This window comes from Electrophorus electricus, chromosome 15 (assembly GCF_041902795.1).
Source record: "Electrophorus electricus isolate QZ-2024a chromosome 15, ASM4190279v1, whole genome shotgun sequence".
NCBI lineage: Eukaryota > Metazoa > Chordata > Actinopteri > Gymnotiformes > Gymnotidae > Electrophorus > Electrophorus electricus.
In genome coordinates, this window is record NC_137511.1 from 10,994,906 (window position 1) to 11,010,113 (window position 15,208).

General features: G+C 39.7%; 1 protein-coding gene across 2 annotated transcripts; it reads right to left on the bottom strand.

Annotated features, from left to right (window-relative positions):
• Positions 1 to 898: 898 nt before the first annotated feature.
• Positions 899 to 15,189, bottom strand: LOC113581568 (ornithine aminotransferase, mitochondrial). Of its 2 annotated transcripts, none has more exons than XM_027016794.3 (10): positions 15,082 to 15,189; positions 10,479 to 10,703; positions 6,803 to 7,027; positions 6,547 to 6,642; positions 6,184 to 6,311; positions 5,721 to 5,843; positions 5,319 to 5,447; positions 3,432 to 3,545; positions 3,005 to 3,149; positions 899 to 2,542 (listed from the first exon to the last, which is right to left on the bottom strand). In XM_027016794.3, exons 2-10 carry the CDS (start codon positions 10,693 to 10,695, stop codon positions 2,382 to 2,384), a joined length of 1,338 nt encoding a protein of 445 aa, XP_026872595.1. In that variant the 5' UTR covers positions 10,696 to 10,703; positions 15,082 to 15,189; the 3' UTR covers positions 899 to 2,381. The 2 variants fall into 2 exon arrangements, with proteins under 2 accessions (XP_026872595.1, XP_081553988.1); XM_081697862.1 differs by lacking the exon at positions 15,082 to 15,189 and adding an exon at positions 14,710 to 14,882.
• Between the last annotated feature and the right edge of the window lie 19 nt (positions 15,190 to 15,208).

The following is a 15,208-nucleotide window of genomic DNA, read 5'->3' on the forward strand; positions in this document are numbered from 1 at the left end:
ACCAGAGGGAGGCCTCGAGTCAGGCACACCACTAATCAGGCTTAACACCCAACAGCTGGGCTAGACCTTATATAAGCCCAGTGACAGTCATTCGGTGCTGGGTCTTTGCTAGTTTTAAGTCAAGCTCCTAGCTGGTAACTTTGGGCATCAAGCCCTTGTGCTACACCACTTTTCTGCTCTGCGAGGGTGTCTGTTTTAACATGTACCCTCCCTTCTCGAGTTTGTCTCTCTCCTGAGGCTTCCCTTAGCCATTCAAGTTCCTCCGTTTTCTGGTTTTATTTGGGAAGTTTTAGTTTGTTTTTCCCCAGTACATCGGGGTTGCCATTTCTTCCTGTGGTATCCTTTGTTCTCCCTTTTTCCAAGCTTAGTGTGGTTTAGTTTTTTCCTTTAGGTTTACTTGATCCAAGCTCTAACTGTTCTGCACACAGGCCCACCATTGTTGGGCCGTGGTTGCTCACGTGGTGTCATCACCTAGCTGACCTGGGTTCAAGCCCACCTTAAATAACTCAGCCCAATTTTCATTTCTATTGCACCACCTATTTCATTTAGTCACTTTTCTCACTTAATCTGTAGATTGTCATCTGCACATTGACTGAAATTACCTCTAAAACAGTACCACCAATGACCTATTATCCATTCTCTTGTTTTGTGTTTAATGATTGTTTAAAACTGCATATAGTGATCTGTACAGTGGCACTGTGGTTGGTGTTGATCAGATTTCTTGTCTGTATGCACTGCATCTGCTGCTCTCATGTCAGATGTAGCACTACATCCTGGGGAATCTTTATTCCATTCTTTACTCATTGTTTGTTGCAAATCTAGGAAGATATTTGACAAAATTACAAATCTAGGAAAAAACTGTAAACAAAACATTTAAGAACAACAATTAGCCACCACACTGATTCATCAGCCATTTATTTTAAGAATAATGAAACAAGTTTAACCAGGACATCATCTTTGAATCCGTATGCACGCTGTTTAGTTAACAATCGATCATTAAAATTTTAACAACATTCTGTACAGATAAATAAGTTTAGTCTCACAGGCTTAAGCCAAGATGAAAGTGTCCCAGTCTATGCAAGTGCAAACACACAGACACACACTTCTGGAGAGCAGAATACATTTCTTGATAAACAAATTAGTCCAGTCTCTAAATACACAGAAATTGGTTTGTGTGACCCAAAAGGTTATGTTTTGCTTAGCCAGACTGACTTGCTTTGCTTTACAGTGTATTCAGACTGGGACCTTGGAACAAAAGCATTCTGGATTTTTTGGTTGTTTTGTTGTTTTCTTTATTGCTGTAAAAGTCCTAGTCAAAAGGTTTGGTCCTCCAACAGCATCATGGTACCAATATAATTATTTCAAATAGGGCAGAGGTTAAATCAACACTGCAGCAGATAAGACCTTACCAGAATGTTTTAACACTTGTAATGCGTACTTACAGAAGCTGTTCCATCTGGCAAGCGCACAAGAAAATTTTACATATGTCCTACATGAATGTCACTTTCAGTAGAAAATCAGCTTTTGTAACATTTCAGTTGACATGTTAAAATGTTTCCTGTTTTTCAATGACCATTTTTGATATCTCAATGCAGCATTTTTTGTTGCATTAAAATAGCCAACTTTTTTTTTTTTAACGAAAAATGTGTGCAATAAGATGTATGATAAAAAATACATCTATAGCTTTTTAATTTGTATACTTAGACTGGCTAAGTCAAGTTTTTTCCCTCGAATAATTTTCAGTTTGATGATTTTATCAGAAATACACAGCATTCATCAAACAAAACAAATAAAAAGGAACAGCTAAGAGGCACTGAGTCCAAGTCCTGGACACCCTATATACACTGAATGTTATCCAAAACTAAGCTTAGACTCAGCATCAGTCAGCAGACTGGTGCATAGATGTGGCTAATGATGCTCTCTCTGACCCCAACACACCGGGATTCAATTGCAAAATGCTTGCTAATCACCTGAGGACCTGAACCAGGTGTGCTAGAACTGGGAACACACAGTGATGCAGGGTGTCCAGGCCTGGGACTGAGAGACACTTGAAAACTAGCAGCATCTATGAGACTCACAGTCCAGTACTGTTCAGGGTCCTCTTCACCCAGAATTACACAACCCTTCATATTCCTTGCATCGTAACAGAAACCGTCATAAAACTAAAAACTGCATGGAGAAACACTAAAAGTCAAGGATATTTTTAAAAAGTATGTGATTCCATTTAAAACCAAAACCAATCTTCATAAGTACCCAAATATATTTCAAAATTATATTTTAATATATGTACTCATAGGGTTGACATTCTACCTGCAGTTCAGAGATTTTGAGATGGATAGATAGATGGAGAGAGATTGAGGTTTATTTTAGGGTTCTTCAATTTAGAATGAGAGGATGGTTCTCTGGATGATATCAGCACATTCTCTGACCTGGTCTTCTTTAATGATGAGGGGTGGGGCCAGTCTAATGATGTCACCATGAGTTGGCTTGGCAAGGAGCCCATTGTCACGGAGACGCAAGCACACTCGCCAGGCATCGTAGTCTAAAAGAACAAGCAGACACAGTCTCTGTTAAGGACAGATTAGCCTAAGCTCATAGCTATAGCAAGATCATATCAGCAGCATCTGAGGCACAGACTTTGAACAAATACACTGAACCAAGGAGTATAACTTCAGATAGCAGTGTTCAGATTTCTCAACACAACACTGCCCCAATGCTGTATCCATAACAAAAAAACAAAAACCAAAACATAAGCTCAGTAATTGGCATGTCTACTTTCTGTGTTGCAGAATCTGGATAAGACTTAAAGAACTTTTGTCTGCCGTGAAGACTTGCGTTTTCACATTAAGCCATATAGACTGGACCATGTGAAATGCAGCTCATCCTCTAGAGGAGGAGCAGAGGATGCATTAAGCACCTGATGATGTGAGACTAACTCTCTGTTTGTAGACTAGCCCTAGAATACTATTTGAGCAGTTGCCCTGTATATTAAACTGAGTCATACCTTCAGTCTCTTTGATGACTATGGCATTGAGGAGGCCCTTCCCCCGCACCACTGTCACAATCTCTTTGGGCAGCTTGCTAAGCTCCGCCCTCAGAATGCGACCCATTCTCTCAGCATTTTGTGCCAGCTTCTCCTCTTCTAAGACCTGATCAGATGAGAAGAAACAAAAGCACCATTACCAGTCAATGAACTGAGAAATGGACAAAAGTAGTTGGAATCAGGAACTAATCAGAACTTGAATCAAAGGGTTAAAAGTCATTAGATGAGGTACGGAAAATAACTCTTCATAGAGGTATATAGAACAAGAAGCCAGGTTTCACAGTCAAGCAATGCCTAAACATCACGCAATGCTCCATACAAATGCAAAATGGCTACATGTGTGGGTGGGTGGAAGACGAGATAAGGAGTCGGGTGGGTGGAAACAGACCTGGAGGGCAGCGATGGCAACTCTGCAAGCGAGTGGATTTCCTCCATAGGTGGAGCCGTGCTCACCTGGTTTGATAGTCAGCATCACCTCATCATCACATAGCACCGCAGACACCTGGAACAAAAACAGTAGTTACACCACTGACTCAACTAAGACACAGACCCGCAACACAGTGCCCAGATCTACCCTAGACCTTTCTCAACCAGCAATGCAGGAGCACAGCACTACACATTCAAATGTTTCTCATGCTCTAAACACATCACTTCTAGACTCATGAAAGACACTTTGAGCTGCTTAGTAAAGGCATGTGTTGGGAGGTTAAAAAGATCCTCAAATGTGCAGTGCAGCAGAACTCAAAGGCCAGGATTGCAGAATTGTGGCTTACACTCCTCCACTAAAGCGGAAAATGTCATTCTTTTCCCATTCCCCTGCTAAGTCATATTACTGTCTGTGTTAGTCAAAAGTCCGCTCACAAGACTGTTAATCACAACAAAGGGTGCATTCCTTTCCCAGCCCTGTTAAAGTGGTGTTTATCATCATTCAGATCTCATTGTGTGTATCACATTGCAGTGTCTTCCATTTTAACATGCATCGTTGTTAGATTTAAGACCCAAATGTTTATCCTCAACCTGTGTCTTGGTGGTTTAAACATTGTCGCAAAGACTACTCAGGAAAAACACGCAGAACAACTCGTATGTGGAGAATTTTAAAACATACAAAATCAAAACAGGAATAAGGAAGACATTCCTAGCAGCATTCCCATAACTAATAAACCAGGAATCTGAAGAACAGTATACATTTATTGTGAAATGAGTTTTCTTTTACCGAGAATATAGAAATAACACAAAGTAATGAACACAGTCAAAAAGAGAAGTGACTAAGGCAGCTTAAACACAGGTCATTCAACTCATGACAAATAAGACATTACCAAGCTTCGATGCAAGCTGGGCAGCAGCGCTCCATTATCAAACCATATACAGCTGTGCCCCCTAGTGGTAGTCCCTGAGCAAAATGGTACATACTTGACTCTGCAACTGAAGCACATGATCAAACATGCAAATTGTAACCCAGCTAATAAATCACAAAAATATGACCACACCCAGAAGTGGAAAAGGACCATCCTAGCTCAATGCCTCATTGTTTAAGACACATTTAAACCCGTTAGGACTGGGCCTACACAGTGAAAGACTTACCATGCCCCACACCCTTTCTGACACTGGGTTTTGGATTACTGCCACAATTATTTGTCCTTGCTAAAAGAATGTCATTGCTGGCATGCACAGCTGTTGTGGTGGGGGTGTTTGGGTTTTAATTGCAGGTGTCCCTGTAGTAGCAAGCAACTGGATGAGCCTGCTTTAAGTTATCACGACAAACAAGTAAAAGCCTCTTCACTTCCTGCTTTCTGAGGAATGTGCCAAGATCATATTACAGTGTGTTGCACCACTGTTAATATTGTATTATTATAATTATATTAATATAAATCAATCACAATGGGATTGATTTGTTTATTTAGCAGGGGTAGCTCAGTGGTTAAGGTACTTGACAAGTAATCAGAAGATCACTGCCAAGTTTCCAGTGTTGCGCCCTTGAGCAAGGCCCTTAACCATCAATTGCTCAAGTTGTGTTCAATTAGAAGTCACTTTGAATAAAAGCATCAAATAAATATTGTAAACATAAATTTGTTTATTTATTTATATTGTTATAGCTTTTTCTAACACCACAGTACATAAACACCTTCTTGCACTCACCAGTTGTTCCTAGAACCCATAGTGTTTGTGTGGATATGTTTGTCTGTTCCAGCAAGGGCATACCTGTAGACCTTTCCAAGAAATACCAGGTGTGTTTGTATATGTTTATAAAAGTGTGTTGTGTGTTCTAGCCACTCACAGGATACACGCCCCCGGAGAGAGCTTTGCCTAGCACCACCAGGTCTGGCCGCACAGCCTCGTGGTCCACAGCCAGCCGGCGGCCTGTACGTGCCAAACCCGTCTGGACCTCATCCGCAATAAACAGGACCTATGGTGCGCGTACACACACACGCGCCCGCACACACACAAAAGCTTAAAAGCAAAAAACTGCATTTAATTCTGATGTGTGTTGTGGCAGTTATACATTAATTCACAAACTGCAATACTCAATGAATTCATATTCCCACTCCCCCCCTCTATTTTAAAACAAGGAGTGGGGGCATTGCACTGCTTCATGACGGGGGCTCATAAAGCACGTCATGTCATTGCTAAAGTGATGTGTGCAGATGGAGCCACAGTTGTGGGTAGGTTTGTTACTCACATTGTATTTTGTGCAGAGCTCACGCACTTTGGTTAGGTAGCCTGGGTCTGGGACTACTACTCCAGCCTCACCCTGTATGGGCTCCACCATGAACCCAGCCACTCTGGAATCCTGCAGGGCTTTCTACACACACACAGACACCAAGAACCCAGAAGCACAGAGTTTAAAATGTGATTATGTTTCAGTGGTGTAGTTTTTTGGATGTAAATGTTTGGGTGTCTGAGCAAATCATAACTGAGCTGCATGATCAACCAAGCAAACCTGAGTCGCTGCTGTGCTTCAGACCAAAAAACTGCAAAACTACAGTTTCCTATACATGTAGGCTGCTGTGGACAAATTACTTTTATGACTTGGATTCAAAAATAAAAATTATCTGAAACAAGGAAAGGCAATGAAAAAGTAAACACTGAAAGGCAAAGCCAGTGGAGAAGAGATGAAGCCTCCAGCAGAGCAGGGGCAGTACCTCCAGTGCAGGGATGTTGTTATAAGGCACAAGCTCAAAGCCAGGCATAAACGGTCCGAAGCCATCGTAACTGCTGGGGTCCGTCGAGCTTGAGATGGCAGCCATAGTGCGGCCCCAGAAATTACCCTCTATTGAAAGAGATAGGCAGAAATTAATCTTCTAGAACATCACATTACAAACAGTGACTACTGAGCCATGTGGCTTGACATTAAGTCCAAGTCAAATATTGTAGCTCCAAATACTGTAGCTGTTTATAGCTGAAAAGTAAAGCTCTCTTATACTGTTAACATTAAGGGAAACACAAATACAGAAAGTTAAAAATAAATCAACATTTACAGATATTCAACTCCTCTAAGGACTTACTTGCAAACAAGATCTTTGCCTCATATTTAGGAACAGCCTTCACACTGTAGGCCCATTTACGCGCCAGTTTACAGGCTGTCTCTCCACCCTCCACACCTTAACCATTCAACACAACAGCAAAAAGTAAGTACCACCACTGTAACAAACATAGGTACACAGTCAAGCAAAAGATTAGTCCTGTGGTGTGTTACAGAAGTGACTGAGTTCTGTGAGATTCTGTAAAAGAAAAACTCAAAACAGAAGAATACTAAATAACCTGTGTTCATAGGCAGGACTTTGTCATATCCAAACAAGGTTGTGATGTACTCCTCGTAGGTGCCCAGAACATCGTTGTAGAATGCTCTAGAAGTGAGCGTGAGCCGAGAGGCCTGGGTGTTCAAGGCAGCAATGATTTTCGGGTGGCAGTGGCCCTGGTTAACTGCGCTGTAAGCACTCAGGAAGTCATAGTAACGACGGCCCTCTACATCCCACACGTAAATTCCTGAAATGGACATGAAGCAGACAATAAACACTGCCTACTTCAATTCATCATGAACAGGCATACACCAGCCAACAAATTTGTGTCAGTCAATGCACTCAAAATTTGGCACACATAGAATGAGAATGGCTCCATGATTAAGCGCAATCCTAAGATGAACTGGCTCTAAGAGAAAGCGCTGTGAATTCAGGTAACAGTTTACATTTAATTTTTTCTTTTCTTAGGCACATGTATCCCTAGCCACTTGCAATAAATTCAATAAAATACAAACATACAGCAGATACAGGATTTGTTCACTACTCCTGTTCTAAAATTAGCTTTTTAATAACTGCTTAGATACAACCATAAGACAATAGTGCAGCTAAACCAAAAGAGTCTTTGAATTCTAAGAAGGGCTTAATTGACAGCTTGAACAAGACAGCTTGTTCATCATACCTACAGCCATCTGATACAGGAATGGGAGCCACCCAGTATAATTCTCCATTCTGTCAGTTTTTGTTTTTCTCCCTCCCCCAGTTTTAGGGTTCACATACTATCTAGATTTTCTATGATCGTGGCATAAGCACCCTGGTCAAAACCTCCGTTACTGTATAGCAGATCAGCTGATTTCCAAAAGGCATAAAAGTTAAACGTACACTTCACATTTTATGCAAATATTTATCCTTAAAAAAGGAGAAGGGCCTGAAGCAAATGTTTGGGCTTCTGCATAGTACTTTAACAGCCCTTGAACAAGCATCATGGCTTCTAAATGCTTTTTGTACCAAGCAGTCTCTCAGTTCTTGACTGAAAGGAAGCATGGCTGAAAATCCTTCAAAGGGTGAGATTCTTGGGCTGGGTTTTTCATGCACTGCTTTTTTTGAGGTCGATATACAGATTTTCAAATGTTTGTCAGGGGACGGTGAAAGCCATGAGATCAAACACTTGGGGAGATATACTTTTCATTAAATTTTGCATCCTTTCTCCAAGCATACCTTTGCTCAGTGCAGCAAATGTTCCATTTGCAGGAAAGATTTTCTTCTGATGACTCTTCAATGAAGGTCATATTTGTCCAGGTGTCACTGAACAGTAGAACAGTGCACCACCACTCCAGAGTCTGAACAGTCTTCCTGAAGGTTTTTTCCCCCCTCCAGTCAAACATGGGTTAGGATTTGCATTTGTAGTAATTCTACAAGCAGTTCTCTTGGAACTTTCTTAGTCTTCCCAACGTCAGCATGACTGCGCCATTCCTGTTAACTGTCATTTAATTACATCATGATCTGCAGACAGCGCTATATGAAAACACTTTCCTATCCTCTTAAAGCCTCCTGTTTTGTGGGCATCAATTATTTTCCCCTTTCAGAGCATGAAGCAGCTGCTTAAAGTAGACCATTGGTGCTGTCAACACAAGGTTTGAGGAATCCAAGCATTTATAAAGCTTTGAAAATTGGCACCACCTAGCCATTCCTAAAAATGACTGAACAAGTCATAGTCCTAACAGTCTAAGGTCTGAGATCTTGGTAAAAGTTATCCAACAGCTCAAAACTCAAAGGGCAACCCAAACTCCTTTACTCCCCCCCCACCCTAAAATTGTACAAAACAAAAATACACTAATCTTAATTTTGAAAAAAGACCACCTTTAATTTTATGCATTTTCATCATCTACTCACTCAACTATTCAGCATCACAAATTTTGACCAGGGGCACACAAACTTTTGCATGGCGGTGTATATGGAAGGTCTTATTAAAATGATCTGCATAGCAGATAGGGCTAAGAGTAGCTAGAGCATACAAAACTAAATGACTTGTTCCTTTAAATATTACTTTTTGGATGCAGAGATCTTCTCAGTTACCCTTAATGATGGACATATCCAAATTGCATTTCAAAGTTGCAAAATGGTAATTTCTATTAATTTGGATATTTCTATTCAAACACAGTGTTTAAATTAAAATATTTACTAAAGAATTTGAAGTCCAACTTCTAATATTAGCATTTATTCTGTAGTTAATTTACCTGCCACAATGGTTGCATTCTTACTAACTATATAGGGTAAGTAACCTATGCTTTTCCATGTTCCTTGCCAAGAGAAATACTTAATACACATTTTATTCCCAACTACACATGCCTTATGTGAATGCACAAATATGTAAAAAAAAAAAAAAAAAAAAAAAAAAAAAAACAATTAACTTCATGGCCCCTGAAGGCCATGATGTGCTGAAGAGATGGATCAGGTACAGTGTCCACCCTAGGCCAGCAGATCAGTTTCTCACCCCTTGTATATTTTAACAGGCCCAGGGAAAAAAAAAAAAAAAAAAAGTTCAAAACACACTTTTCCATAAAACTATCAATTTATTAATTGCATATACAATAAACAAATTGAGGTCGTGTTTATTGCTGGAAGTCCTATGATCAATACATTACAGTAGTCATGGGGGGGAGCACAGATCAATTTATTAGCATCTTGCAGATGGAGAAAGGGTCTCACTCATGCAATAATTTTTCAAAACAATAGAATGCAGTAATATTACGTGGTTTAAAATAAGAGTCTAGACATGCCACTCAAATTCACTCATGTAATCACTTTGAAATTTGATTATCCTTGAAATGCAGGAAAATTGGAGGAAAAAACACCTGGACAGAATTAAGTGACTGACCTTCATGTTTTTCTGTTGCTGTTACGACATGTCAAATGAGAATATCACATTTCTCTGCATTTTATACCTGCATGAGTTCACCTTCTGATTTGAATTTGAATGTAATAAACACTGACATTCCTGTTTTTGATCATTTCAAGCATCACTGTTACATTTTGGAAGTAATTTGAGGCTCCACAATCTTGCTAAACATTAGTACAGTCCTGCCTATTCTTGATATGAAGAGAGAACTGTGTCACGTATTTTCAACTCACTGAGAGAATGAATCTTAACACTGTGTCAATGTTCAGTGCTGAGGATTAAGGTAGGCTATTATCTTAACATTGCATGCTAACCTGGCGAGGCAAGTTATTATTCTAGCTAGCCATATATTTAATACTGCTAGCTAGCTCTAGTATCTGTGATTAGAGGAAACACTGTCAGCAAATGACCAATCAACCTGCCTAACATACTTCAAACAGTCAAACACTGAGGTGTGCTAGATTAGGCACTATATGGAACAGCAGTGGGGCCCCAGGACTTCAGTGGGAAACCCAAGCTATAAGTGGCAACACGGTGACCTATTGGTTTGTTTTTTGAGTAGCTATGGGTTCCTGGAAGTCAACATGGTAATGAAATAGTGCCCTTAAAAATAAGGAACCCTTTAACCAACCAAGATCCTAAGCTTGCAACATACAAAAACAATTCCTGACTCCTTAAGGAATCATTTGCATATTACAAATATTATTATGCAAATAACAGATATTATCAAACATGCAAATGAGAAAATATAAATAGCCATTCCACAACAGCAGTGTGACTGTTGCCTGTAGGTCTTACTCACCCTCTCCTCTCTCCAGGGCGACAGGGAGAGGATGGTAATTGTGTGCTCCATAACGCTCCTCGCGACTGTACACTTCTTCAGAAGTGAGCTGCCGCTCCTCATGCTTGGCTTGGGATGCTACTGATGAGACTGCCCGTGTCCCAGAATGCACTGTGCAGCTGAGGGCAGGACAGGCCCTGCCCACAGCCCTTGTCAGATGGGTCAACATGGACTTCATTATGATTCCTGCAGAAACAGAGAAGAAAGTACACAAACAGAACTCAAATTAAAAACCTCCAAGGTCAAACAATTTCTCTCCAACTTAGAACTTATGTTGATTTGCTTAATTTGTGGTCATATATTTGTTCTGTATGCATCATTACACTACTAGTGCTTTAGCTTAAGAAATATTCAGTTGTTTTTTTAAATTATATCTTTGCTTTGCAGTAATCAAGGCATTTCTGTCGAGCAAGTTGTAGCATTAGCAAGAGAGCATCTGACAACAGTGAGAAGAGAGTTGGAAATCTGTCTCTGCCTTACTAAAAACAAAGCAAATCGGTTTTGACATATTTTGGTTTATTGCTCTTATACTAAAAACATTAGGAATGATGGCATGACACATGGTAACAAAGAGAGGGCTCTCAGCTAATGTTGATTACAGTAAAGTTTATTTTTAAACAGTGACAATGCTCAGGGCAAAGAACTGGTGTCTGCACTTTTGCAGAACATTACCCATTTTTGGTAGTGAGCAATAACTCCATCTTTGGTATATTCAGATATATCACAAAATATGATATTTAACTATACATTGTTAGTTATTGAAACCATGACAAGATTCATGACTAATCTGATCAATTTTGTCATAGTTTAAGCAGTTTTTGAAGCAAAAGAACCAGTCAATATTTTAAAATCTAAACCAGGCCCAAATTGTTGCATTTTGTTATGCACACATCTACTAGCACTTTATTACAACAGTGCAAATTGTTATTTTAACCATTATGCTGTGTACTTACATGATTGAATGTGCATTTTAAGATTAGCTTGCTAGATAGCTATGCAGTCACTTTTCAGTCTAGTGAAAAGATAGCTAGCAAGCAGTGAGGGAGACCAGGTACATTTGGTGATGAGCATGTTCAGTACTTCTTGTATTCATTTTCAAACTAGTGGATATCCAAGCTATTTGTGAGTAGTTGCAGAGATGGTATTTAGGTGAGCTCAAGTTCTCATCTTTTCTCATCAAGTAAAGAGCTCATCTTTACTTGAAACATGGTCAAAATATTATAAAGTAGTTCAAAGATTTACTGTGTATTTATAGCTATATAGGTCTAGTGGTCATATTTATCTTGACTGGTAAACTGTTCCACTGTTACATTTGTTCCATAAAACCAAGCAGTAAGTGACTGCACATGTATCGCTTGGGTCTGTTCCTAAGAGCCTATATCCGTGTACTTTAACAATAACTGCAGCGATGAGAGGTTAGCTTGCCAAAATTGTGTTGTTTCAAAATAAAGCATTTCATAGTCTTATGTAAATTTCTGGGTTACCTGTTCCAAGATAGGTGAAATAATTCTGGCCTTTAAGCAAGGTCACATGAAATGATGTATGCAACAAACCAGTTTCCCCATTTTTGCCACAGCACCTAAACTACAACACATGAAACTAATACCAATGCACAGCAGACGAAATGCCACAAAGCACTATGCATCCTACCAAAATAAGCATCCTGCATACCAGCACCCTTCTTGTACACCCACAACTGGGATTTTCATGATGCCTGAACCAGACTACTTGTATGCATAATCCCCAACCTGTTAGCACACACTGCCATTTTGTTGAGTATCTGGTTGCAGAAACAGCAGCTCAAAGTGCCCAGACAATGCCATTAATGACTCGTGCAAACAAACCGGAAAGGTGAGGCAATACTGATAAATTTAATCAGAAAACAAGAACTGACAAAACACCTAGAACTAGGTCCACATAAAATTTACCTTACTCTTTAAAGAGACTACATTTTTATTTTTATTTTTTAAGATTTGTACCAAGTAACTTGCAAGTTCCCCCCCACCCTCTCTTATTCAACTTTAGCCCATTCTGAGGAGCAAACAACCATTTTGTATTTTCAGAGTCGCATGTCTTTTCTTTTTGGTCTTTTTCTAAGCTTCGGCATGGATTTCTGGACTCAAATCAATACTTGGAATCATTTTAGGGACAGCTGTTCAGAAAGCTCCAGAGCAGCAATGCTAGGATCAGGTCCTGAAGGGCAAAGTCCAACAGTTTGATGTCCCTGCCCAAACACACCTCCTAAAACTGGATATTACATTGGGAGTTGAATCAGGCATTTCAAGTAATTAAATTACCAAAAATGTTCTGGCCTGTGGACCTCCAGGTGCAGAGGTATGCACAACTGGGCTTTATTTAGATACAAAGGTTATCTGAGATTATGTTTGTGTTAAAAAAAATGGCTTCATATGGTGAGATGGTGGCCATTGAAATAGTCTTTATTAGCATTGCTGCTGTATACAGATGCCATATTTGCAGCAAAATTTAAATTTGCTGCATTTGAAATCTATTCAGAATAGGCCATTTCCACTTCAATGTTTCTATACCAACCCCACTAATTTCAGTTAAATCCAGACCTTTCATGTCATGTAACATTTTTAAAATAAAGATTCAGAATTCAACTTCAATATTTAAAGCTATATAAAAGGCAAACTGATAAGTGTTTTGGTCTATTGTTTTTTTTCCAAAATTGTGATGAGGTTAACCAACATCTCAATCTGTCACCATATTTAACTGAGTTAACTTTCCCATTTCAAAAACTAACTGAATTAATGCAGTACTACAATAAGTGTAACTTCTGCTTTGACATGTATTCAACTGTTTAAAGTCCAAACCCAAGATAATTCTCCTGGTTTTAGAATCAAAATAGTTAATATGTGATTTACATAGTTGAACAATCCAGGCATAATGCGAATGTCTGCATGATTCATTTTAATTCCTTATTTCATTCGTTAATTATTTTTTAATGATTTTCACTCGTGCCTCATCAGGCGAGGAGAATGATATTCTGCTTCTTGAGAAGTAGTTAAAAAAGGGGGGAATATTACAGAAACCTGTAACCGTGAGATTTTATAACATGTGCGCTTCGACCTCACCAAGGACAGTGACCCCATCAAGGGAAAAGAGTTGCGTTTGTTTTGCCTGTCAAAATTGGTCACTGGAAGGCGATAGGCTGCAGCGCGACACCCTCTCACACACACCCACTACTAGGCTGCTGCTAAATTAAGAAAAGCATGTGCGCGCAAACACGCGCGATCTTCTAATCCGCATGAAGCAGTAAACCAAGCATGAAACCAAAACGCACGTTTTTAAAACAGTTGAAGTGAATGTACAATCTCTCACTCCCTCTGGTTTACTAAATGAATGACTGAGACAGCTGCTGAGAGCAGACTGATTTATTTATTTTTTTTTTTTACATGTACTTACGTTAAAGCAAAATATCCCGAAAATATGATTTGTTAACTAGTTAACCGTTTGAATTTACCTAGGAAAGCGTTTCTACGACTATTTGAGTAAACGTGCATGCGTGCAGACTGGAAATGCCATATCGTGGGTTAGATCAAATTTGAAACCACACCGAATATTGAAAAAGGACTAGCCAAGTAGCTAGCTAAACTGGTTTAATACAAGCCTATACATGTTTTACCATGCGCAACACATTAGCATAATGCAAACTTGTTTTGTCAACGTTACTTATAAATTAATTAGCTAGTTAACTAGTAACGCTAGCTAGCCTTTTTGTGTATGACGAACAGTAAGATAGCTACTTAGCTAACTGAAGTTTAATGATGTAATTTTCCAGATATTTATAAAATGCACTCCAAAAATTGGGAAAGGTGTTGTATCATTAACTATCCTACGTAGCCAACTAGCAAACTTAACCACTAGCATCGATACCTGGATACGTGTAATTTACAGGCAACGCTGCTGTCCAGCCTCAGCTATCTTTCTAGCGTTAACGTTGGTTATTTATAGCTAGCTAGCCAAGACTGGTAACTAGCCAGTGAATTCAGTATCTCGAAATCTGGATCTTGCCTAGCTAGTTAAGGACTAACGAATCCGGTTATTCCGGTCACGGTCCACAGCACATCACAGGTACCGAGGCTCCTTTTCTGCATCCCGTCACCTCATCAACTTCGTGGAAAATTACCGACTAGCTCGCTAGCCGGCTTAGCTAGGTTAACCTACTTACCTAGCAATTCCGCAACCACCAAACAGCTGGTACGTTTAACATTAACCGTCACATGGATAACTAACCAATACGTCGATAAAGAAATAAGCCCAAATAAGAGTTTTCTATACGTTAAAATTAAATCATACACGACCCGCCTTTTTCCACAGGTGATGGAGCCCGCACTAGACGAACATCCATGCGGGAGAAAGCTAACGTTAGCCAAACGTTCTCGTCTGGTTAAGTGAATGATGGTAGCCTAAGTAAACTGAATTATGCCACCTAGACGCGTTCACCTAATATGGATGTAATGAACTCACTCAAACCATGTACCAAGCCACAGTGTTACCTTTTCTAAAACAGTCAACGACAGAATGTGTTTAATTACGTTACCGTTATTGTACTCTGAATTCTTGATATTGTCCTGGAGCGTCGACGTATGCCCTACAACCGCGGTCACCGGTGGGCGTGTTAGGCGTTCAACGCGCCTTTATATGTCAGGACTCATGACGCACACGCT

What these genes read in the sequence shown, in the direction of transcription:
- LOC113581568 (XM_027016794.3), bottom strand. Translation starts at nt 10,695, where the DNA reads ATGAAGTCCATGTTGACCCATCTGACAAGGGCTGTGGGCAGGGCCTGT. An exon ending in CGCCCTGGAGAGAGGAGAGG is followed by an intron (nt 7,028 to 10,478) that starts GTGAGTAAGACC and finishes TGTCCATTTCAG; the next exon opens with GAATTTACGTGTGGGATGTA. An exon ending in TCTCCGGGGGCGTGTATCCT is followed by an intron (nt 3,546 to 5,318) that starts GTGAGTGGCTAG and finishes TTTTTGTTCCAG; the next exon opens with GTGTCTGCGGTGCTATGTGA.